A 25,362-nucleotide genomic window follows, 5' to 3' on the forward strand; every position below is an offset into this window, starting at 1 on the left:
CGCGCCTGCGCAATAGTACTTTTGGCCTTCGATGTGGAGTGTCGCGTTTTAGAGGGGAATAACAGTGGATAACTAACAATGGCGACATCGGCAAGTGTGACGGGGGGAACGGGTTCAAGCGGACAAGCGACGGGGCAGGCGGGCAGCGGTCCCTCAGTTGGTAGGAAGAAAGATGGTGGTCCGTCCTCGAAATATTGGGAGAGCGCGGAGACAGTCTCCCAGTTAGAGTCGGTTCGTCTGTGGATCGGAAAACACTACAAAAAGGTTAGCGCTTGCTAGCTACCCTCCATTGATTCCTTGGCCTTTCCCCGCGCCTCAGTACATTTGCCGGTTCATCGCACGCAATGCAGACAGTCTGCATTCCTCATCTGTCGTCTTTGTCAAATAATATAACGTCATAGAAACTTAATTTTAATGGTTGCAGGGTGCCGCTAATTTGTCAAATTGGGTTAACAGCTGAACAGGGTTGCTTGCTTTGTGGCTAATGCTAACTAACGGGAGGGGGTTGGGACGTTAAACTGGTACCAGCTAAAAAGGCAACTGGCTTGCTCGATTGTGTTCAGTGTCAACAAAATAAACGTGTTCTCGCCATCACCGAATTTCTTGATAACTTGCTGTGTTTTTACAAGCAAACGCGTAGGAAATGTGATTCTTGTAAACCAGAAAGGAAGTAGCTAACGCTAGCTATCTTGCAAACACAACAGAAATAGAGGTTTTATTGTTCGCTTGTGCGCTAGGTAGGTACTGAGCCAAGTGAGTTGAGAATGAGATCACACAAAAAGTAGCTTTTGGAGGTATTTCCAGGATTATCATTCAGCATCTTTATATCCATGTAATTGTGAGTGAAAAGCAAGTTCACTCAAAAGCTTAGCCAAGCTTCCAGTGACGTTATCATTAGTCGAATAATGAAAACATACGGGTGAGCTTCATAGCTTGCTGGCCGGATGGAGAATATGAAACCCCGTAGGCCATCACTGACAGTTGATTGCTTATAGTAATTCGACTAAATAGTTTACCTTGATCATTTGTTGTTGAATTGAATTGGTGTTTACATTTCAATATCAGACTGCAACGTTACATATTGAGGTAATTGGCTTGTTAGCTATGCATCCTGCAGGCTTTCTGAAAATACCCTATAACCACGCTTTAGTCTGCATAAGCAGACAAAGGCTTCTGGTGCGTGTTTGTGTTTGTATTAGGTTTCACAAAGGCAATGGAAACTTATTTTTAAAATTTCAGGATAAATATAAAATTGCATGTAACTGATAATGTAAAAAGTAAATAATCAGAGAGAACTTGCTAATAAAAGTTTTTCCTTTATATGCAAGTCGCTTGACATTTTTGTGTCGGAGCCATTCGTCTTTTGCTATCAAAGTAACCGGCGTGCTTCTAGCGGGGGCGGGGTTGGAGAGGAGATTAGAGAAAGAGTTGGAATTCGCTAAAAAGCCTGTAAACCATAACGGTACATAAGTGGCTGGTTGTTATGTATAGTACATCTACATGTACATTTTATATACACAACCATATTTTATTTACCGTGCGTCACGGACAAATCTGTCAAGCTAGCAAGGGCTGCCGCTGATGGCGTTGGCTAGCTTATATGAACTGCTCATGGGGATTCTTCCGACTGCTCAGTATCCGGGAATTTAAGATTTTTTTGTTTTGTTTTTGTGTTCACATCACGTTACATATTACAAGTTGATTATTAGGTTATGTATTCTTTCTAGCCACTGAGTATGCACTGCCCCTGTCCCACAGTATGTCCAGGCTGACTCTCCCTCCAGCAAATTTTTGGCAAGCCTGGTTGTCCAGCTGCTGCAGTTCCAGGAGGATGCTTTCGGCAGAAGAGTCAACAACCCAGCTCTCACCAAACTGCCTGTGAGTTTTCTTGTTTTGACCAAAGCTTCTCAGTAGCCATAGCCCTTTCTGCAAACTAATTGTTAATATCTTTTGTGTTTTTTTTTTAAACCTCTGTCTAGTTTTCAGCAAATGCCATGTTCTCAGTTTTTTAAAATTTTTGTTTAACCAATTCATGGTGTTTTCTTAATATGATTAGTTGGCTTATCAGCGCTGGTGTCTCCTGGTTTTACCATAACTTGTCTTTTTTATTTGCCTTTGTTCATTAGGCAAAGAGTTTCCTGGACTTCAAGGCAGGGGGGGCTCTGTGCCACATCCTGGGCTCTGCGTACAAGTTCAAGAGTGAGCAAGGCTGGTGAGTGAATGGCGCAGGGGGCTCGTGAATGTTTGGTGCAGGGAGTTGGTGAGTAAATGGGGCTTTGGTGGGAACTTTGCATGACAGCGACTGTGGTCAGGCTGGCTTTACAGCCACTGTCAACTGGATACATTGTCTCCCTATATTATCTGTATGCAAAGTTCTGTAAAGTCTTCAAGAGACCACCACATTGCATTGAGATGTAGGCTGTAAAAAATGAAACGTGTGGCAAACATAAGAACAATTTAAATATTTATTTAAAGGTTTCACGTTGTAAGTACCAGAATGGGGTGGGGGGTTGTCACTCAAAACCTAAGGTACAATATTAACCTTTTAACGTAATTAATCCACACGAATGCCATCTTAATGTATTAAAATTATTTTTACACGTTCACTCAAAAAATGCATTTTGTCACTGGTTTTACTTGTACCATGTAACAACACGAAATGTTTTTGGGTAATGATAATACAGTAGAATCCCCTTAATTGCATAATGGATTATCGCATAATTCTGGTATTTGCATAGAAGTGTCAAATCCCAAATCTTTCCCATTCATTCCATTGTAAAGAGATTGCATACTTGCATAAAGCATTGTCACATATTTTGGGTATTTTCATGGGATTCTGTCCAGTTACATTAAATAATGATATATAAATATGTTAAAAGTTGGCAGATGCCTTAGGCAATTCTCAAACAATTATCTCATTTGCACCACCACTATGTTGATAAAGTAATTGGCACTAATTAAGCACAGATGATGACTGACAGCGATGTTTACAAGCAACACTCTGGTGTTAAATCCAGGTTGATTACTTACTACCAGGGATATGTTACAGTATTTTTTGTGTTGTGCAAGGGCATGTTTGTTTTTGTTAGAAGGAAATGCCCAAATGAGAGAAGTTTTATGACATTTTTAAAAAATGTATTTTTAAAATCATGATTCAACTGATTAATTAAATAGAAATAACCAAGTGTCTTGGTGCTGGGCTAAAACAAAAACCAGCTTTGTATTCTTTCATGTCCTGGTCCTGGAGAGCCACGGAGTCTGCTGGTGTTTGTTTATTTTTCTTAAGAAGAGTGAAAAGCCGTCAAAACTTCATTCGAAATTCAGTATTATTCATGAGCAAATTGTCCCAATAAATGCACGGACCATTTCTAATTGATTTTGTGGGTGTTTTTTGTTTTTGTATAATTTCTCCTATAGGCAGCTTAGACAGTTTGAAAATAAACTTAGATGGCCCGCATGCAGGAAAGACCCTGATATTGAAAGAACGAGGAAGTTGCTCCTGTGCTGTTTGTCGCACATGCACTCTGAAAATGGTTTGAACAGTATTCAGTTAACACCATCTGTATTTTTATATACCGCAGTGAACAGTAATACTGATATCGGCCCATGTCTACTAGTTGTTGAGCCGATGTCCAGGAGGAGGGTGGTGGTGGCATGCTGGTCTTGTTTGCCGGGCTGACGGTGTACAATCCATGTCCTGCTCCCTTTGAACAGGCGCCGCTTTGACCTACAGAACCCCTCCAGGATGGACAGGAATGTTGAGATGTTTATGAATGTGGAGAAGACTTTGGTGCAGGTACAGACCTCCTAATGCCTATGCAAAAATAAGCGTTTAGAGTGACCTCGTGGATGTACCACTGAAGCAGTGGTTGCAGTTTCTGATGCAGGGTATATCCTGTGCTCTCTTGTTCATATTGACATTTAATGTTATGTGGGTCGTAATGGAGATGTCAGTGTGGCATCACTTTGCTTGCCTTGTAAACTGGTTGACTAACAGGCCTCTCTTTTAGAACAATTGCCTGACGCGACCAATTGTGTATCTGGTCCCTGAAATGGAGCAGAAACAGGCTAATAAGCTGAAGGACATCATCAAGAGACACCAGGTAGGGAGCCTTCGTGATGACGGTCGTCCATATGTGCACTGCTTTTTTTGTTGTGGGAACGTGGTGGGCTGTCTTCATGGAAACACTGGTTCGTGGGTAGGGTTTGGGAATGGGGTGCGCATGTGTGTTATCGCCACAGAAACACGCATGTCTGAATAATGGAAATGCATAGTATGCAGATCATTCTCTGAGGCCGATTTGCATTCACTCACTCTTAGGCATGGAAATTAATGGTGTATCAATTATTTTGTTGTTAGGGATGCACAATAATATCAAGGCATATGGATTTCATATAATAGCAGCTTGGTATTTGCCTGTTACCAAGATGAATGCGCGGTACAATTTGATGATGCAACATATGTCATTGACATGCAGTAAATGCTAATTTTCAAATCATTGGTCATCTTGAATTTTTCCCTGGGTTTTTAGTGGCTCAAAATGAGGCAGAGGGTGGTTCTTTAATCATGATAACGTGATTTACCGCATCTTGTTATTAATGTGTGTTGTACATGTTTTGTATTCCTAAAACAGGACCTCTGAATATCTGCGTTTTTTTAATGCAGTGTTTTTTTGCGGCATTTTGGCTCTTTCTGCATAAAAAAACGGAATGCTTTGTTAACGCAACCACTGATGTGCTTGGGCGCAAAAGAAAACTAGATCTTCCTGTCCAAATGCAGGGAACTCAGTAACGTGGGATCGTGCACTACAGCTGCTGCGGCTTTGCTTTCTTCTTCGGTTCAGACTTTCCTTGTGCATTGTGCTGATTTTGGTACAGCGCCACATCAGAGTAATACCTCCATTTCAATCGCAAACGCTAGAAATCCATGGAGCGCAGGGCTCGTGTTCATGTTTTTTTTGGTGCCAACATTTTTGCGAAAGCGGCCCAAAATTTGTTCAAAGCAGCCACGTCCTGAATTGTTTATGCCGGAAAAACCCGGGATCAATAGTTTGACTGGCCCGTATGTCTGATCTCTCTTTCCATCTTTTCCATCTGCAGGGCTCCATCACTGAGGACAAGTCCAAGGCCACGCACCACATCTACCCTTCCCCAGCCCAGTCAGAGGAAGGTAAGGTGTAAATTTAGACCGTGCACCTCACAGAAGGGGCAGTCTCTCGCCACAGCGATGCACTTAGGTTCTGTTGTAGTTCTTTAAAGCCATGCTACACCCTTGTGGTTTTGTGGAAACATTTTTTAGTACAGTTGTCAGTGCTCTACATATTTTTTAAAGGAGAACTCCAACCTAAAACTTTATTCGACTTTGACATTGTTAGAATCTGCATATTGGTATCGTAAAACGTAACCCAAGTCCTATTTTCCCATTTTGTGTAGCATTTCAGTTTTTTAAAAGTTAAAATCAAGTAGTTCTTTTGATGATGTGACGTCACGCAGTGATGTTTCCACAGCAACTACAATGGAGTTTAATAGGGGAGTGTGTCCTCAATTCACTGCAGCACCACCTATAAGTATCAGATATTAATTTCAGTCAATTTGGGACGACAAGTCAGGGGTTTTGCCTTGAATCCCGGCTAGTCAACTTTCTGCAGTGCTCCTATTGAGAGAAATCAGTCATTTATCTAGAGAACATGCTGATTTCCACCATGCTAACAGCTAGTAGTCCAGAACCGCGTGGCTTTGCAGGTAATTGGGGGCGTGGCCATTCACGTGGCCAAGCTCTCCACTTTTGCTTTTAGCCTTTTAGCTAACCTTCTTGCATTTGGGGGTGGTGAAAATAGTTCTGGGTAAAGCAGGAAAATAATGCACTGGAATAGATCTGGAAGACGCCTGACAGGATGGCAAATGAAAAATTGGACATTAAAGTAAAATATATATATATATATATATATTAGTATCAGCTAACAAACCCTGGAATAAATTGCACTTTGCTGCTACACATTCACTAAAAATGTAAGTGTTTTAGCCTGGAGTTTTTCTTTTAACTTGTGCAAGGTCTTGTGCAATAGTACATGCCCATGCAAGGGCATGTACTATTATTGCTGCACCTACTAGAGTGTGAAAGTCTGGCTGCTTGTGAATGTCTGTAAGGCTCTGCTGTGCTTTGGTAGATGGTTAGACAAATTGTTACAAAACCTTTTGTTTTGTGTGTCATTTCATAAGCATCTGTGTGTTCTCTTTCAGAGGAGTGGCTCCGCCCAGTCATGCGGAAGGACAAACAGGTGCTGGTGCACTGGGGCATGTACCCTGACAGGTGAGATGATCTAATGCATCAAACTATGATGTATAGCATCTTTTAAGGAGGCTAAGGTAGTGGCACTTGGCAGATTTTTACTCACGTATGCTAATAAAATGGTAAACTCTCTAGAGCCCTGCGTTTTTAAAATGTGCAGGGAGCAAATCGGCTCATTAGTCCGACTGTGACTATCATTTCTAGAATGGCCATTTTCATTAAGGGAAGTAAGGAATTGGGTTTTTGGCCTGTGGGCTTGTTTCTCCTTGAGGCCCTGAACACTTTCTTCTCCCTGCCCTGCAGCTATGACACATGGGTATCTGCCAGTGATGTGGAAGGGGATGTGGAGGAGCCGCCCAACCCAGAGAAACCGTGCAAGGTGAGGGCGGAGCCACGGGCAAATGTCTACTTTAAGTGACAGTGTCAGTGCGTTCACAATGTCGCCTAATCGTAGTAATCTGTACCTTTTGTTTTTATTTGTTGTTAATGTATCATTTTCAAATTCACATGCAAAGCAGTGCAGTGACCCAGTAGCTCACTTTGTCCACATATGTGATATTTGGTTGCAGTTTGCATTTGAACTATAAATAAGGCTCATTGTTTTCGGTTTTAAACGATTTTCCCCCTTATGTTATGTTCCCACGCATTGACGTCTGGAGTTGCTTGTCATTCGTGCTCTGAGCCCCCCTGTCCTCACTTCTGGCGCGACACCCCCGTTTCTTCCCGCAGGTTCATGCCAAGTGGGTCCTGGACACAGACGCTTTTAATGAATGGATGAATGAGGAGGACTATGAAGTGGACGAGAACAAGAAGCCAGTGAGTTTCCGCCAGCGCATCTTCCCGCGGGAGGAAGAGGTAGGCACCCCTGCCGTGTGCCTGTTCTCGGGGAACAGGAGCTGTAGTCGGTGGGGGGAATGGCCGTGCCCATGCATGTAGCTTTGAAGGAAGTTTTTGCTTCAGCTCTGTGTGTGTGTACGCGTGTGGGTGAAAGGCAGAGGGAGGTGTGTGTGTGTGTACATGTGCAGGCGAGAGGCAGAGGGAGGTGTGTGTGTGTGTGTGTGTGTGTGTGTACATGTGCAGGCGAGATGCAGAGGGAGGTGTGTGTACGTGTGCAGGCGAGAGGCAGAGGGAGGTGTGTGTGTGTGTGTGTACGTGTGCAGGCGAGAGGCAGAGGGAGGTGTGTGTGTGTGTGTGTGTGTGCAGGCGAGAGGCAGAGGGAGATGTGTGTGTGTGTGTGTGTGTGTGTGTGTGTACGTGTGCAGGCGAGAGGCAGAGGGAGTGTGTGTGTGTACGTGTGCAGGCGAGAGGCAGAGGGAGGTGTGTGTGTGTGTGTGTACGTGTGCAGGCGAGAGGCAGAGGGAGGTGTTTGATTTGTGTCTGGTTGTGTCCAGTTGCATGCAGCGGGTGTGTGTGTGTACGTGTGCAGGCGAGAGGCAGAGGGAGATGTGTGTGTGTGTGTGTGTGTGTGTGTGTGTGTACGTGTGCAGGCGAGAGGCAGAGGGAGGTGTCTCTGATTTCTGCCATGTACTGGGTATGCTTCCAGTTGCATGCAGCTGTGAACGTAGTGCTTCAGAGCAGTGCGTCCATTCCTCCGTTCGTCCGTCACCCATCCTATCACACAGTTTCCTCACTCTCACCCCCACCACCTTCCCTCCCAACCCCGCGTCCCTCCCCTGAGTCACCCCCGCCCCGCCCTCCCACCCTGTGTGAGACCGTCTCATCACTCATCCTCTCGCTCTCTCTTTCATCCTCCATCCCAACGTCTGATCAGTCTTCCCGTACACCCGATCGCAAGGACCGCAAGGCCGCCTCGGGAAAGAAGAGGAGGCGCTCGCCGTCGCCCCCAGCAACCCCTGCGGAGTCCCGCAAGAAGGGGGGCAAAAAGGGGTAAGGGCACCACCGTAAAAAAATTTACAAAACTGAAAAAGTGGGACAAAATCCGGATTGATTAAAGAGCAGTTTATCCCAGGGCATGGTGTGTGCATTCACTTTGCCTCGCTGGAATAGCCTTCGTATTTTTAAAGCACAATTTAATGGTTAATAACCGGTCAAGGTTCTGTCCCATCAGGTCTGTTGTGGGCGCTAGTTACCATGGTGACCCTCTTGTTCCCTCTCCTTTCCAGGAACCCAGGGCCGTACTGGAAGCGCCGAGGCCACCGAGAGGAGGAGGAGCCGGAGGAGGACCTGACCAAGGACATGGAGGACCCCACACCGGTCCCCAACATGGAGGAGGTGACCCTGCCCAAAAACGGTGCGCTCGCCCCGCCTCACGCCGAGTCCTTACCCCCACCCGCCATCCCTGCGGGGAGCTTCGTAGGACAGCGTTATGACACTGCGCATGTCTGTGATGGCAAGCTGAAGTGGTGCTGAGAGTGGAAACCCTGTTTTACTTGTGTTTTACTCCCCCGTGATCCTTTTCCTCCTGCCGTGGTGTCCGCAGTGAACCCCAAGAAGGACAGTGAGAACACTCCGGTGAAGGGCGGGACAGTGGCGGATCTGGGTGAGCTTTGTGTGTGTGCAGGTGTGCGTTTGCGAGAGAGAGTTGAGTGAAGTGATCTTTGTGTTCTCTAGACAGATGGTTTGCTCATTGCTGTTTCCGCTTTCTCCTTCAGATGAACAGGAAGATGACTCCATGGTCTCAGGAGGCAAGGTAATACCAGGGCCCCTGTCGCCAGTAATCTTTTCTTCACTCTTCTGTGCCGAGCCATTTAAGTTCAGCAATATTCTTAGGTCTTCTTCCATGCAGGTGCCCCAGTGTGCAATTGAAGTCCTTGACGGGGGGGCTAGTTTACAATCAGTCTTTCCACCCCTCACCCCACCCCCAAGTTTGCAATTGCAATTAATACCACTTAAGCATGAGGTTATTGCATTTTCTGCCCCTTGCGCAGGAGGAAGAGGAACCAGGGAAGGCGGAGGTGAATCGCCTGATGGACTCCAGTGAGGACAATGTGACGGAGCAGACCCATCACATCATCATCCCCAGCTACGCCGCTTGGTTTGACTACAACTGGTGAGAGCTTTGGCATCCTCCCCTTGCAGGCCTCTAGCTCTTTGCTTTTAGCGTACTAGAGAAATGTACCTTCTGCTAGTGGGTCCTCGAAGTAGCTGACCACTGTATTGAAGATTCACTGGAGAGTAGGTGGCATTTCAAATCCAAAAAGGGTGGCTTTACCCTGTACAAAGACCACCAGCAAACCTATTGGAAAAGTGAACTGAAAAATAAATGGAAGAACACCTCATCTTGAAATGAGTCTTTAAAAAAAAAAATAATAATAATAATAATTAGCTGAATATATTTTATTGATGGGATAAAGTGAATAATTCATATCTTGTAAAAAAACAACTCTTAAACAAATCTGTAACTTGATCCCTTTGGTCAAAGTTGCTGTTGTTGCAATGGTAAGCATGCTAGCTGGATAGCCTAGGTCTGTGAAACATCTATGGATTAAAAATAAAAAATGTTTTGTTGGAACAACCATTAGCTGAATTTTCATGTGCCTGAAATGAGAATGTCCTATGAGATTACAGTGTGCCATGCCAAGAAAAGTGCCGTGCATATTTTCTCTCATAGTTTAGACTTAAGTCTGTAAAAGTGGCTAGAGCCACTGCTTACAGCAACTGCTTTTTAAAAAATAACTGTTTGTTGGCTGAACTTTAACTAATGGGAACAGAGAAGATGTAAAATCAAGAACAGCAAGTAATTATATTTATAGTAAAAAAAATTGTATTGTAAATAGGCTGTTATACATTCAGTGATGTAATCAGAGCTCACTGACTGTCTGTCACGGTAAATAAGTATGTGAATCACAGTTGCTCAAGGGCTTTGTGTTCTGCTTTTTGAAGATTTTATGCACTTTGGAGTCCAAAAAGAAAATTGTTCAGGGCCTTGAAGCAGAAAGGTGTTCAGAATCAGCCTGCTGATGTCAGACTGTACACTAACCATATTCATTGCGCAATGCTGGAGTGTGCGTGTGCCTGAAGTAATTATAAGGCCAAGTCATTTAATGCCGAAGTCTTTCACTTTAACCATAATGCTGCAATGTTGAAGGTGTATTCTGTACTGATTGTTAATGTTCTGCAGTGCAGCAGGAAGACTGCTTTCACCTTGTTATACTGAAGATGTTAATGAGTTCCAAGCTTTAGATGTTTTTTTTTTGGGAGGGGGGGGGGGGGTGGCATTAAGTGTGTATTATGGACACGGCTGGGTCTCTGTGGTGTTCTCTTCCTTACTCACTCTCCTTCTGTCGGTTGTCTCTGCAGCATCCACGAAATTGAAAGACGAGCACTGCCAGAGTTCTTCAATGGAAAGAATAAGTCCAAGACTCCAGAGATGTGAGTACGCACATGCACATACGATTCAGGCACGCATGCATGCACGAAAGGGAATGACAAATGTTAGCAAACGGTTAGAAGTTGCGATGGAAAAAAATGAGCTCAAAATGCGGAGAATTGCGGAGTAAGGATATTTATAATTTGTTTCCCTTTACAAAAATGCTAACATTTTTGTTATTCACGTTAAAAAAGTGGAGTCCTTTGTGAATACACTTGGCTATTGGTAGTGGTCTGCATCCTGACCCAAGCCTGACAGGGCCCAGAGGTATGCTGTGATTTTGTCAGGGGCTTCAAATTTGACGAGCTTGTTGGGCTTGTTTGGGTCAGGCCGTAAAGATGTGGGGCTTAGTTGGGTTTGGTCCTCATTTCTAGCCCGATGTAGACCTCTAGCTCTTTGCCTCCTTTTTGCCGCAGTAGCGTATTTTCAAACCGTGCGAACGTTTTGGAATGGATGAAAACCTGTTGACCGGCAGTGCTGGTAAAGGTCGTTGATTTGCATTAATATATGCACATATAAATGTGTTTATTCTCATCCCCTCTTAGATACCTGGCCTACCGAAACTTCATGATTGACACGTACCGGCTGAACCCCCAGGAGTACCTGACCTCCACGTCCTGCCGCAGGAACCTGACGGGGGACGTGTGCGCTGTCATGAGGTGAGTTACAGGACTGCCGCCCCCCCGGCGCTGCGCTGAGCTCTGGTCCCAGGGGGCCCCCGTCCTCTGGGGGTCCCGCTCTCTGGAAAGCACCCAACAAAACAACCGCCTTTTTAAAATGCCCTCCCTCTCAGAGTCCACGCCTTCCTGGAGCAGTGGGGCCTGGTGAATTACCAGGTGGACGCTGACAGCAGGCCCCTCCCCATGGGGCCCCCGCCCACTCCCCACTTCAACGTGCTGGCGGACACGCCCTCCGGCCTGGTGCCCCTCCACCACCGCCCCCCACAGGTACAGCAGCGCCCCCCTCTGCCCACACCCATCTGCTCACTCGTCCTGTGAACTCTGTGAGCTGAGAACTCGCCCTGAAATACCTAAAGCTTTTACAAATGCTTATGGTTATGTTTGGGAAAAAATAGGTATCACAATATTTATTTGTTTGACATCTATTCAATCCCAGTTAGGGTGAAGTGCAGTGCTTTGTCTCCTCACTCAGTCTAAGCATATTTATAGATTACATTACATGGTGATGTACAATTAGTGCATACCGAAGGTCATTGGACAACTACAATACACAGGTCCGATGAGGTACGATACTCATTATGTAACAGTTATCCATAGCCATGAACATAAAGTCCAGTTCACAGAGTAAGCATAGGCCAGGTCAGAGAGTTATGTCAAACTAGGCAGAAAGAGGCATGACAACAAGATACGATGGACCTACAACATCAAAATAACGATATAAGTGCAGTATGGATGAAGATGCATGTAATATGACAGTGGTAGAAGTTAAAAAAAGGATACATGCAATAAGAGTGATCCTAAATCTACATTATAGGCCCCTGTCAGTTGGTATCCTGGAGGTGGCATCCTGCTTGTGCTCTGTCACAGTGGCCTCCCTTTTCCCCCTTCCAGGTTCCAGCCTCCCAGCAGATGCTCAGCTTCCCAGAGAAAGGCAAAGACAAGCCATCGGACCTGCAGAACTTCGGCCTTCGCACGGACATCTACTCCAAGAAGAACCCCAAGGTTGGGCCCCGTGCTGTCCCTCCAGGCTTTGAACCCTAACCCTAACCCTGCCCTTTCCCTCAAACCTGTCCTGCATCCACATCGGACACTCTTTATCTTTGTTTGTAGATTGAAAGTAGTAAAATGTACTGATGGAAATATGATGAATCGATTATTGAACATTAATTCCTTTGTGATTCATTCAATTGATTGTTAAGTGCATAGTGCAGGTGGAGTAGTGAATTATTTGCTATTATAAAAACTGTAATATAAGGCTTTGTGTCTTTGTAGAGTAAAGGTGCAAGTGCCGGCAGGGAGTGGACTGAGCAGGAGACTCTGCTGCTACTGGAGGTGAGTGGAAATCACTAGACCAATCACACACAACCTCATTATTGCACCCACCAATCAGAGAAAAGCCATAGCTTTCTGAATTTAATTTCCCTTGTGTATTTGTACCAGTCTTTGATAATCAGTCATTATTGTGCAGAAATGTAATACATTTTTACCTGTAGGTCTATAGTGGACTTTTGGGTCTTCATGCACTCCCTTCTTAGAAAATTATTCCCTGCTTTCTGTAACTCTGTAAAGTTTTTCCTCTACCTCTCCTGCTTTCTTGCCCCGCCCATCCCTTACAAATAATTATGTAATGGACTATATTGGCAACATATTATTTTAATATTATTTTAAAATGTGCACACTTCACCTGTTGACGGTCCCTTTGTGATGCGTCTCTAACGCCCATTGGCTCTCTCTCCTGCTCTGCCTCTTTACTCCCTCTCTGTCGCTCAGGCCCTGGAGATGTACAAGGACGACTGGAACAAGGTGTCAGAGCACGTGGGCAGCCGCACGCAGGACGAGTGCATCCTGCACTTCCTGCGGCTGCCCATCGAGGACCCGTACCTGGAGAACTCGGACGCCTCGCTGGGTCCCCTGGCCTACCAGCCCGTCCCCTTCAGCCAGTCCGGAAACCCGGTCATGAGCACCGTGGCCTTCTTGGCTTCTGTGGTTGACCCGCGGGTGGCTGCCGCCGCTGCCAAGGCTGCACTTGGTGGGTTTGTCTGCCAGTGTGTGTGTGTCTGCATGTCTGTGAGTGCGTGTCCGCGCGTCTGTGAGTGTGCGTGTCCGCGCGTCTGTGGGCGAGGACAAGAGAAGGGTCTGAGGGCAAAAGAAGTAAATGTGTTTCTAAAAATAGATGAATGATCCGCAAGTGGACATTTGGGTGTCATTAAAATTGTGGAAACACAAGACCAGGTCAAAGAATAGTATACGGCTGGACCGGCCGACCAATGGTGTAACTTCATCACTCAGTGACTCAGTCACAGACATTCGCGTTTATAGGGCTTGCCCCGCTGTTGCGGTCCAGTCAAAAAATGTTTAATAGAGTTGTCAGGGAGTTCATTTCTATTTTCCATCATTTCCTTCGTTAAATTAAAATGACTCTTTATGTTAGGGCATCATTGAAGTTGTAAAATGAGTGAAATGGGAAGGATGACTAAGCAAAGTGATGGTGTGTGAGGTTTATCGGTGGTGTGTGAGGTTTATCGGTGTTGTGTCCGGTTTATCGATGGTGTGTGTGTGTGGTTTATCGATGGTGTGTCCGGTTTATCGATGGTGTGTGAGGTTTCTCGATGGTGTGGGAGGTTTATCGATGGTGTGTGAGGTTTATCGATGGTGTGTGAGGTTTCTCGATGGTGTGGGAGGTTTATCGATGGTGTGTGAGGTTTATCGATGGTGTGTCCGGTTTATCGATGGTGTGTGAGGTTTCTCGATGGTGTGGGAGGTTTATCGATGGTGTGTGAGGTTTATCGATGGTGTGTGAGGTTTATCGATGGTGTGTCCGGTTTATCGATGGTGTGTGAGGTTTATCGATGGTGTGTGTGGTTTATCGATGGTGTGTCCGGTTTATCGGTGTGTGGGCCTCTGGCCGAGCACGGGTGTGTGTAACGCGCGGTGCAGCCGTGCAGATCCCTGTGTGACTGAGCGTGTGTTCTCAGAGGAGTTCTCGCGGGTGCGGGAGGAGGTCCCGGCGGAGCTGGTGGAGGCGCACGTGAAGAAGGTGCAGGAGGCGGCGCGCAGCACGGGCAAAGTGGACCCCGCCTACGGCCTGGAGAGCAGTGGCATCGCCGGCACCGCCCCCGAAGAGCCCGAGAAGACGGGTACGCCCCCCTCCGCTCTTACACCGCGACAGAAACAGGGCTGCACCTTCCAAGCTGAGAAATGAGGAACGTTAGGAAATTGTGACACATCTCAGAGGTTACTGTAAGGATAGGATACCGCAGTTGACGACATTCACACCTCTGACATACACTGATTAACACACACACACACGCTCACGCACAGTGGAACAGTGATTGCAGCGTTGGCTGCTGCTTGCATTGATTCTGTGTCTCAATTACATGTGAAATTATCTTCATTTTATTTAGAATGTTATTCTCGCTATAGTGAAGACTGAGTGCGTGTGAGGAACTTTGTGTTGGAAAATATGGTATAAATTGTATCTCCGTATTGATTCAGTAAGGAATGCAAAATTTTATTTTTCTAAATGGGGTAAATCTGAATTATAAGGAACGGGTGGGAACCCTCAAAGAAAAGGTCTCTGTGTTTAGCTGAAGACCAAATGATTTCTATGCGTTTAGCTGAACTGGGCATAGACTACTCTGTTATAAACAATGCTGGGGAAACAAACTGAAGCAGGATTGCAAAAAAAAAAAAACACAATACGTCTTAAATGTGACCATCGGGCTTTTTCCGCACTTCCCCCCTAATTTTATAAATATTCACAGTTCTTGAGGTATAGTGGAAAGCACTGTGATCCAGGAACAGTATAGTCCCTGTTGTGGACAGTTCCTGGTATGTGTGTGTTTGGTCAGCAGGGGGCAGCATAGCAGTAACTTTAGCAGACAAGTGCAAGGCTATTGTAAGCAGTACGTTTGCGGGTCAGTAGGTCTCAAATCTCATTGGCCTCTGCCTTCTGTCTTTGTGGCACAGGCTGTCGCTGTGCCTGAACGGTTCCCAGTCTCTCCCAGACGACCCGTAACCCTGCTTTGAGAATCGTGGGTCCTTCTCACATTCCTGACAAGTGCATAAATATTGAAATGGTGTTCCTCCCGAGGGCAGACTTTCAGCCCAAAGCCCCTGAAGCCGTACTGCCGGAAGGTTCTTCAGGGGGCTGGCCGCGTTCTGGACCGAGCTGCAGGGGGCAGTGTGGAGACGGGGGCGAGGCTGAGGGTGAAGCTGTGCTGGCCAGCAGGGGGCAGTGTGGAGACGGGAGCGAGGCTGAGGGTGAAGCTGTGCTGGCCAGCAGGGGGCAGTGTGGAGACGGGAGCGAGTCTGAGGCTCAGGGTGAAGCAGTGCAGGCCAGCGGGGGACAGTGTGGAGACAGGGGTGGGGCTGAGGGTGAAGCAGTGCAGGCCAGCGGGGGGCACTGTTAAGTGGATTAGAGCAGCTCTAGCAGATGGGTCCCCGTGTGGAGGGGGAGGAGCAGAAACTGGGTCACTGAACCCTGCGTGCCACAGCCTGCCACGCTGGCTAAGCGGCACAGTCACCTAAGTGCTGGTGAGCTTCAGTCCAGTAAAAAAAAAAAAAAAAAAAACCCTGGTCCTCCTGCTGCAGCAGGGCACCAGTGTATGTCATTTTCTGCTTTTAGCTCTGTTGTAGCCTGTTGATGTCCTGACCGGTTCGCCCTGAGAGGCGTGGATGTCTTTTGCAGATGTTGATGGAAGGCTCCCAAGCTCTGACCCTGGATCAGTTTCTGCTGTTTCTCTACAGTCGTCAGGTTTAGCACAAGTTCAATAACAAATCCCATCTTATATAATTGCAACTAAAAAAAAACTATGTAAAGTTAATGAAAACGAGTACATTAAATATCACTGCGTTTACTATATGAATTTCAGTGCCATCAGATTTAATGAGGGTTTTTGCTGTAGTATGAAATGGACGTCTAGCTTACAGAGTGACCTGCTGATGCCCTTAATCTGCCACAGGAGAGTCGCAGATGCCATGACTCTTAATTCCGTCGTGATATGCGGGGTTGAGCGTGTTCCTGATTGTGTCCGGCCCACGCATGGCTAGCGCTAGCAGCGGCGGGCCGGCGGCATCATGAAGCCGCGCTGTGAAAGGCCGCGCTGTAAATCCCCGGCGCGATGTGGCAGGAGCCTCACCCGAGCCACAGCTCTTAACCTCGCGCTGTCAGATATCGGCTGTGTAAGCCGCTGCACATAAAAGCGTCCGCTAAGCCGTAAAACAGCGTGATTTAAATCGCCGCCGAGTCCAAGCCGCGGCTCTAACGTGGCCTCTCCCGCCGGAGAAGCTTTTCCTGCCGTCTTTGTGCCGACCGTAACCAGCGGTAGTGATCGGAGGCACGCCAAGCATTCCGCTTTCCTTCTATCCGAATTCTGGCCTGGAAAATGTGGTCTCGTCCTGGCCTTCCAGGCCGGGAGGGGCGGCGGCCTGTTCCCAAGTGCCGAAAGGAGGCCAGACATTCTTTCCTGTGTTCAAAGGCGAGAGAGCGTTTTGCTCTGATGCACGCAGCATGTCTGTGTCGTACATTTGAGGAGGCTGCCTCTGTCTGTTTGACTTCAGCTGGAAAGACATGGATAGACCGGGCCTCTGCATCGCACTGCTTGGCTGAAATGGGCATTACTCCATTAATCTTTCATTCAGTCCAATAGCTAAATGATGTGCTCCTCCATTATGGATGTTCATTGTCTTGGCTGTCTGCACTCTGTGGACCGAGCCACAGTGTGCTAGACATGAAAAGGAAATGTTCAGTTTCCTACCGGAGGCCATTAGCAGCCACCTGTCTCTGGATTAATTTGCCTCATCTCTGTTGGCGAAAGTAGCGCGTGGGTTTATGTCAACGGACAGAGCCTTTATGTACATGTTTTAAATGCTCTTGGTTTTTAGTTGCTTGGTTGATCTGTTCATCTACAATTTATGATTGGTTGACAGGGAGCTATTTGGCTAAATAATGCTATCGTATTGACTTGATACAATTTCTGTCTGCTTTGGAGTTGGGCATGAAGTTCTGCTTAAAGGAGGCCTGTTGTACCTTTTTCTCAACGATGGTAAAAGCCAGTTCTCTTTTTTTAATAATGTGGGATACAGGAGGATGTAGCCAGAATAGTGCATTATAACCAAATCAGTGCTTTCCTGTGGACAAAACAAATACATGTCACACCGTCCCCCCCTTTTTTTTCTTTTCTGAACATGTCAGAGTTGTGAGCAGTAGTCCACGTAATACTTTCTCAGGGGGTCATCGGTACTAAAAAGCATTTTGATTCATTATTGTTAATGTACTTGAATTTGCACACCCTCTCTGTGGGGAAATGAAGAGACCAGCGATACGGTATTATACAGCATTACCCGCTCACCCGCTCCGCCGTACCTTTTCAGGTCACCGGGGCCAGTTGTTGAGTGTGGGGTCCATGATGTGGCAGAGCTGTTATGAGGGGCATGCTGGGTAGAGGTGATTAGATTGTCGGGTTTGTTGTTTTTAGTTCTCTCTCTGTTGCTCGGCCCTTGCTCTTCCCTGCAGAGTCATCAGAGGGGGAGAAGGCGGAGACCGATGGCGAGTCCCAGCAAGCTGACAAGGTGAGTTGATGACCATGGTTTTTATGTGTGGAGAAGGGGCTTCTTACTGGTTAACGTAAGTTATTTACTGACTGCTCTGTCACTCCGCTGTAAAGTTAATGATTCCACATTCTCATGTTACTATTCACCTTATTTTTGTCAGAAATCAGGGTGTGGCCATGTGTGATTTTGTGTACTCATTTCTATTTTGTACAGTTAGCGGTTGCAGCACTTTCTCTAAACAGTAGACTGCTTGCCACTAATGCTGCTAGCTATTGTCCAAAAACCAATGAACTTGCACTGCTGTGAGGCATTCGTAGTCACAATGGGTCCTGCTCAAATTAATGACTAAAGATGATGATGCTGCTGGTCAAGATGGCGACCCTTGTAGGTTAAGATTAACTCTTCCACAGTGTTGATGTCCCACACACACATGCCTCTTAACACGGGGCACATTAGCTCCATGTAAAGACACTAAGGCGCGTGACTCTGGCTTTTCTCTCGATGCGTCCCCGCGGCGCATCAGGCCGAGTCCAAGGACGAGGCGGAGAAGCCAGGCGAGTCGGCCGAGAGGCCGGCGGAGGGAGAGAGGCCGAAAACCGAGCCCGCCGAGCCGGCGGACCGAGAAGAGGCCGAGAGCGACGGAGGGGAAGAGGCCAAAACCGCAGGTAGGGGCTGCGGACGTCCCTCAGGCCTGGCGCCGAGCCGGAGAGCTGAGCCGGGCTGAACCGGGCTGACCCGCGTGCCTCTGTGTCTCAGATAAGGACCGGGAGGAGCCCATGGACACGGCCGAAGGCCCCAAGGAGGCCGAGGGCGAGGAAGGCCAGAAGAAGCTGGAGCATGACGTCGGGGAGGGGAACATCGCCACGGCCGCGGCCGCCGCCCTCGCGTCCGCCGCCACCAAGGCCAAGGTGATGCTCGCTGGCCGGGAGCGCACACACACACACACACACACACACACACACAGGCGGAGGGGCACAACCTCACCTCCACACCTCCATTACAACAAGCCAACCAGCGCAGGAAAATGAAGCTATTTAGCCTCAGCCGAGGAGCAAAATGGCGTCACTAAAAATGTATTTCGGTGTTGTGATTTGGTCCTGTTCTGAACCCTTCTGTTCTCTCAGCACTTGGCAGCAGTGGAGGAGAGAAAGATCAAGTCTCTGGTAGCCCTTCTGGTGGAGACCCAAATGAAGAAACTGGAGATCAAACTCAGGCACTTCGAGGAGCTGGAGACCATCATGGACCGGGAGAAGGAAGCGGTGAGTCTGTTTTTTATTTGGATACCAGTGCGCATTGCATGCTATGCGAAAACTAGCATGACAGGCTAACAAGGCTAGCATTTGTGCTCGTCTAGCAGATCTACCTTTCGGGAACCCAGCCTGGCGCCCCTATGACTGAATATGTCTAGATTTAATTAGAAGGGGTGTCAGGCACACAAGTTGAGCCCTTGAGTGGAGCTCACAGAGGGGGAACAATGGCCCAGCTGCAAACTCACAGAGAGGGCAGGGGAGAGGCTGGGGGCATCAGGTTACCTCAGTGCACAGGCTGAGAATAACATGTAGAAATGGTGAAAAATAATCTGCCACAGGGGCGGAGCCAAGCCTAAGCTTCCTCCACTGGTGAGATGTGCGTGAGGCTCACTGGGCAGGGGCGTGGCTTCAGTGTGGATATTAGTTTTTTGGGGTGGAGAAAACTTTCCTGGGAGATTGGAACATGCTCAGAAAGTTTCAGAGAACAGTTACTAACCCAGTTTACCAACTGGGTATAGAGTATAATAAAGAAACATTTTTATATAATTCTGTGAAGTTTCATTTGTTTTTGTTTTTATTCGTGTTTGCTTCCTGAGCATCATTTTTACATTTTTAAGTCACAGTAAACGCTGAAATATTGTTTAACTGTTTCTCACCCGCACTGCATCTCAAATTGTAGGATTGAGATGATTGTTTAATTGAAGAATTTTTAGCGAGATGAAGTCCTCAGCCTTTTTCTTAAAAATGACAGTCCGTCAAAATGTGCAGTCAGTTCTGAAGAAAACTGCGCAGTCTTTTGTCTGTGAGAGATACTGCCTGTAGGCTTACCTTTATAATGCAAGCTGGGTCATTTTGAGACCATGCACAGCTGACAGAAATGTGCTCCTCTGTCACCATGGGAACCTGAAACTGAAATGAATAATTCACTGATATTCTTCTGCTCTGAAGCTCCCTCCTGGGCTGATGGGTCTATCAGGCACTTTTCAATACCTAGCCTATGGCTTCCATTTTAATTGTGTGATACTGCTTCCCCCTTAGGGGATTCATTTCTTTATGTCACATAATTGTGAATTTTTTAGTTACAGAATGTTTTCTTGCAGGAAGTACACACTACTGTTCTTTTATAGAATCTTTATGCTTTGTTATTATTGTTAGTTCAATTTTCCATATATCTCCTCTGTGTTTTTTCTGCTAGACACACCGAATTTACTTATCAGGAAACTTCCTTATACCCATCTGCTTGTAGTATGCAATTCAGCTATCAGACAAAACAAACAAACAATCAGTGCAAACTTGCAGCTATAGCTAATAGACTTCTAGGAGTAGCCTTGTGTTCCCTTTGGTGGCAGGGGAATTCAGTGCCAGTGTGCTGCCTGGGGTATATGGGTCAACAGGAAACCCTGGATACCCTGTCCCCTCCCTCCCTTTCAGCTTGTTAAAATTCTCCATACTGAAAAATTTGCACTGATTGTTTGTTTTTTTTTTTCTCCTCTTTGAAATCACACTTCCTTATTCACCTGTCCATACCTGATGACTTGGTCCTAACTCTTCTTCCCTCTGTCTTTCTCCATATCGCTTACACACACAAACACACACACCTGCTTGCACACACACACACACACACACACACACACACAGCTGGAGCTGCAGAGGCAGCAGCTGCTGACGGAGCGGCAGGCCTTCCACATGGAGCAGCTGAAGTACGCTGAGATGAAGGCCCGCCAGCAGATGGAGCAGCAGCAGCAGCAGCAGCAGCAGCAGGCCGCCGCCGCCGCCGCCCAGAACCCCAGCGTTCACCTCGGCCACCCCGGATACCCGCCCATGCACCATCCCATGGGCCCGCACCACCCCCCACAGACAGGTGAGCGCTCGCACGGACCCACTGAGCATGCTCACCGACGCTCGACACTGGAACCTGGAGTCACCCAGACAGACAGCGGCCTGCCAGTGTCATTCAGAGGGCAAAGAACGCCGGAGGCATCTGAACTAAATGTGCACGAGCCCATTTATTTTGAGTGCTGCTTATCCGTCCTGTTGACCTGGTTACCGTGTCCTGATCAGGTTGTTTCCTGTGTTGCAGCCTGAATGTGGAATGTATCATTTCTACGTAAGGGACAGCAGTACTTGTGTGTACTGAGGTCATGTGAGCAGCACTGCTGTTCAAATACGTGTCTGCTGTATGTCTGTATGGCACCAGCTTCCCCAGGACCTGGTGCATAATTCAGCCTGCTTTGTGCCCATGCAAGTCCTTTTACCTGTGACCCCGTGTCCCTTTTACTGAGCTAAGAGATCCTTGTCATTCACCCACATGCTCCGTGGTCCTGGTGAAGAGCGAGTTCTGTGATCTCTGGGTCTGTTGTGTGCCTGGAAGGGCAGGCTTTGTGGCCAGGTCTGCTTGGAGTTTGGGTTTGTGTCACTGTGTGCCTTCTCCCCTGCAGGACCCATGGGAGTCCCCGGCCAGCCTATGCCCGGGCGCATGATGCCCGGTGGACCGCCCGTCGGGCAGCCCCAACCCAACATGCCCAGCATGCCCAACATGCCCCCCATGATGGGACCCCGGCACCCCGGAGCCCCCAACGGCATGTGTGAGTAGCCAGCAGTCAGAGTCCCGCTCTCCATCTGTGTCAGGATGTCTGTGGTCTGTACTGGTCTGTCTGTGCATCTGTCTGCTTGTGGCTGTTTTCACCGCCGTCCTCTTCTCTGCACCCATAGCGTCTGGGTCTTGTATTGCTTTGTAAGAGCCACAAAAGATGCATGTTCTTCTTATAATGTGTCAACATATTCAGACAGTACTGCAAGGTTAGTGTATGTTATATGTGAAATTCAGAGGGGGAAAACATGCTAGCAAAACATATGGATGGATTACATTGAAAATTGAATTTTGCTGTGGTTTTGGCTGTGTAATTTAATTGATATTAATTTGGATGCAATTTCGGAAGGGCCGATTTTCAGTAGTTTTATTGTTCATTTTGCATCAAATGTCCACCGCCCGTAATGTGAATAAATATATCCTCTATTTCCCCCCGAGAGATCCGGTGTACAGGCTAATGGCCGATGCCACTGCAGGTCATCACTTGTCTGTTCAGCTGCTGCCCACCCCATCAGTGTGTTTGAGCAGTGGGGACTGGGTCTTAGTTAGCATTGCTAACCACTGCCCTCTACTGCTATTTCTCTCTCTCAGACACCGGCCCTCCCCCTGCACAGCCTGATGGGATGCCACCTGCCCCCGTGGGACCTCCAGCGCCCCGTGTGGCCGAGAACTAAAACCCCTCTTCCCACTCCGCACATGTACACACACACATCCCCCAGGGACCCCAACCACCCCCCCCCCCCACACGAACATTACAGACACCCCTCTCCCGTGTCTGTTCAGCCACCCCTTCCCCCGTCCCACAATCCCCTCTACGATTTCAGGTTTTTGGCAGGGTGCTGCCTCATTCACACCCCCTCCTCAGCCTCATGCCCATAAACATGCATTACCTGCAGGGAAAATCCTGACACACACACTCACGCACACGCACACACACGCTGAGCTCTACAGGGAATTTGCTGATGCATGCACACACACACACACTGTAATCACAGGCAATGCCATTCAGAGACAGGGGGATCACACAGGAAATGATATCCTGGCAAGCATTAGCAGGGCAGCTGGGAGACAGCCACTGTTTGGCTGTCTCTTACCTAGTACTGACACTGGTTATATGTGAGTGTTGCCCGAGGAAAGCAGGGGGTGCTACAGGGAGTGCGCAGCACTGACAGCCCCCCCAGTAGGGCCAGACAGCCAGAGGAGTTTGTTTTCCCTGAAATGTGATGCGTATATGTATATTGGTTCATGTCTGATGTGAACAGGATTGTCAGAGAGCACATACACTATAGACTGAACAAGAGCAGCCTCTGTTACTTTCACTGACTCCCTCACCACTAGATAGCGCTATAGCTAGCTCCTCTGCGGCTTGCCCCCTCTTCCTCTTTACAGCGTCTGTAGCCGCCTGTCTGCTTTGGTAACAGCTGACACCAAGCTACGCTTGACATGAAAGCAGGCGCTGCCTGGGACAGCTCGCTCGATCGCTCCCCCCCCTCCATTCTCATCTTCTCACTGGAAGTCTACCTCTCCCCGCACCCCTCTGCCCCGCCGCACTCTGTGTGTGCGTTTGTACACACACTGGATCAGGCTGGTTGGGGACCGGTGCTTGCAGGCTTGAGGTCGTCTCTTGACCTCACGGCGCAAGCACGTCGCTGGGCCGCATCTGGCCAGCCGGGGCCGCGCGGTTTCCATGGTTTCCACCGCGGCCCCACGTCACCCAGCCTGCCTCTTCTCACCTTTAAGCTGCGTTCCTCAGACTATTCACTGGAGCAGCCGACACCGGCGTTGGAGTGAATCGTCCAGTGCAGCCTGCTGTTTGTGGGACCGTTGAGGAGGGTTGCGTGTCTTTCCCTGGATAGCGTGTGTGCGCGCGCACGTGTGTGTACGTGCGTGCGTGCGTGTGTGTTTGTGTTTCTCCTCTGCCAAAGCACAGAGGACAGTGGTAGCGTAGAGATTTGTATCTTCCACATCTTCCCTGTAGCCTCTCTACTTCCTGCTCTCAGCGCGTGCCACGGATGTCCGCATATACCTCTTCCAATGGACTGTGAGTTTTTAGCTTGCCTCTGCTGTAGCTTGTAGGGGGGAGTTAGGGAGTGCTGGGAATAGTTACTGCCTGTATGTACTCACGCGCAGGTGTACACACTCACAGGAAGGTGAAGGCATGTACACGGTTTGAGCTTGTACTGCAGGCAGGCCTTGCGCTTCCCTTCTCCCCCTGTACCCTCAGCCTGTAGCGATGGAGAACCTCCGCTCCACTGGTGCCGTTAGGTGTCTTACTCTTTACCGTCTGTTAAGAACACCCTTTTGGTGTTGATACTGTAGCTGGCAATGCCACTCCTTCCTTCTGCACCTCACTGTTAGGCTTGCAATGCCACCCTCTCACTCTTCCTCTCTATCTCACTCATTTCCCCTCTCTCTCTGTACTGTCTGTGACTGCTGTGTAGAGGCTGACTGTCCTCCCTCAGGTGAATTTCCACACCCCTCTGCCCCCGTGTGCACCCCACTGCACTCCCCACAACATTTTCTCACAGGTGATGGGAACCAAAACTGTTGCCCTATATATCTTTTATTGCTTTTTATTTTATGGTAATGTATTTTTAAAAAAAATAAAAATGAACTTTGCATAGGCTTACTTTTTTTCTCTGTTCTTGAAGTTTGTAGCTTTTTTTATTGTTAAATTGGTACTGAGACCTAAACACTGTCGAATAAAAGTGGTTTTGTATGAACTGACGTTAGTGTAAGACTCTGCTGTCTGTTGGAGCTGCTGTCCATGGTTGCATTTGGTGATTTTTCTCCTTACGACACTGAGGATTGTATATGGCCTTATTGTGTGTCCCAATCTGTGTAGAGCTCTTCCTTATAACATACTGTGAGGTGGACTGTGTGTGTGTGTGTGTGTGTGCGTGCGTGCCTGCGTGTGTGCGTGCATATATGAATAAAACTCATAATAATAGCACTGATGCTGTGCACTCACACCTCCACCCTGTGTGTGTTTTGTGTGATGAATGCAGGTTTTGCGAATAAGTGTTGAGCCACCCTTCCCTGGCATATGTGCCTGATGTGATCTGAGGCCATTGTTTGAGTAGGATGAGGTGTAATGTTATTGTCTGATCCATTGCCAATGTTGCCCTTGTCTCCAATATGTCTTGCATCAAGCCTTTTGGCTCTGTGTGTCATTTTACCAGACGTGTATGTTTTAATAGGAGCTGAGAAGCTTCTTGAATTGGTTCAGATCTTTTCATAATTAACACCCTGTGCATCCCCCTCCCCCAACTGCCCTCCTGCCTCCCCGGGTTGCACTGATTCTGCCACGATGAATGAGCTCATGCCCCTGTAATTCAAGCGTACCTATCCCCTCCCTCGGTTCTGTTATCTCCTCCCCCATCTCTTCTCTCCATCTCTGATCTGTGTTTTCCAGCTTCTTTTCCTGCACCACCCTGTGTGCCTTCTTCCTATCAGTTCCCAGGGTGCCAGATCTAGTGCAGTCTCTGGCATGTGATATGGAGAGCAGCATTCATAGTGCAGGCACTAAGGTCTCCTCACGTCACCACATATCAGGGGACTAATGTGTATTAACTGGGCTTTCTGCTGCTGGAGAGAAGGGAGGCTTCGTCTGGTTTTCTCATTAAAGACCTCATGGACGGCTCATGGTCACTTTTTTTCCCAGCATC

The 25,362-nt window shown here is 47.7% G+C and overlaps 1 protein-coding gene across 2 annotated transcripts; it reads left to right on the forward strand.

Moving 5' to 3' along the window:
- Positions 1-24,421, forward strand: smarcc1a (SWI/SNF related, matrix associated, actin dependent regulator of chromatin, subfamily c, member 1a). Of its 2 annotated transcripts, none has more exons than XM_064344440.1 (28): positions 1-264; positions 1,759-1,878; positions 2,127-2,212; positions 3,715-3,796; positions 4,011-4,103; positions 5,101-5,170; positions 6,241-6,310; positions 6,593-6,668; positions 7,019-7,144; positions 8,061-8,176; positions 8,413-8,540; positions 8,730-8,789; positions 8,902-8,939; positions 9,178-9,299; positions 10,550-10,621; positions 11,165-11,278; positions 11,413-11,566; positions 12,191-12,301; positions 12,572-12,631; positions 13,070-13,328; positions 14,275-14,436; positions 17,817-17,872; positions 18,378-18,519; positions 18,611-18,762; positions 18,979-19,113; positions 20,743-20,965; positions 21,543-21,689; positions 22,286-24,421. In XM_064344440.1, the coding sequence occupies exons 1-28, from the start codon at positions 79-81 to the stop codon at positions 22,366-22,368; spliced, it is 3,243 nt and encodes a 1,080-aa protein (XP_064200510.1). In that variant the 5' UTR covers positions 1-78; the 3' UTR covers positions 22,369-24,421. The 2 variants fall into 2 exon arrangements, with proteins under 2 accessions (XP_064200510.1, XP_064200519.1); XM_064344449.1 differs by having other exon boundaries at positions 7,019-7,105.
- The last annotated feature ends 941 nt before the right edge of the window (positions 24,422-25,362 follow it).

The sequence above is a fragment of the Anguilla rostrata genome, chromosome 1, assembly GCF_018555375.3.
Source record: "Anguilla rostrata isolate EN2019 chromosome 1, ASM1855537v3, whole genome shotgun sequence".
NCBI classification, from domain to species: Eukaryota; Metazoa; Chordata; class Actinopteri; order Anguilliformes; family Anguillidae; genus Anguilla; species Anguilla rostrata.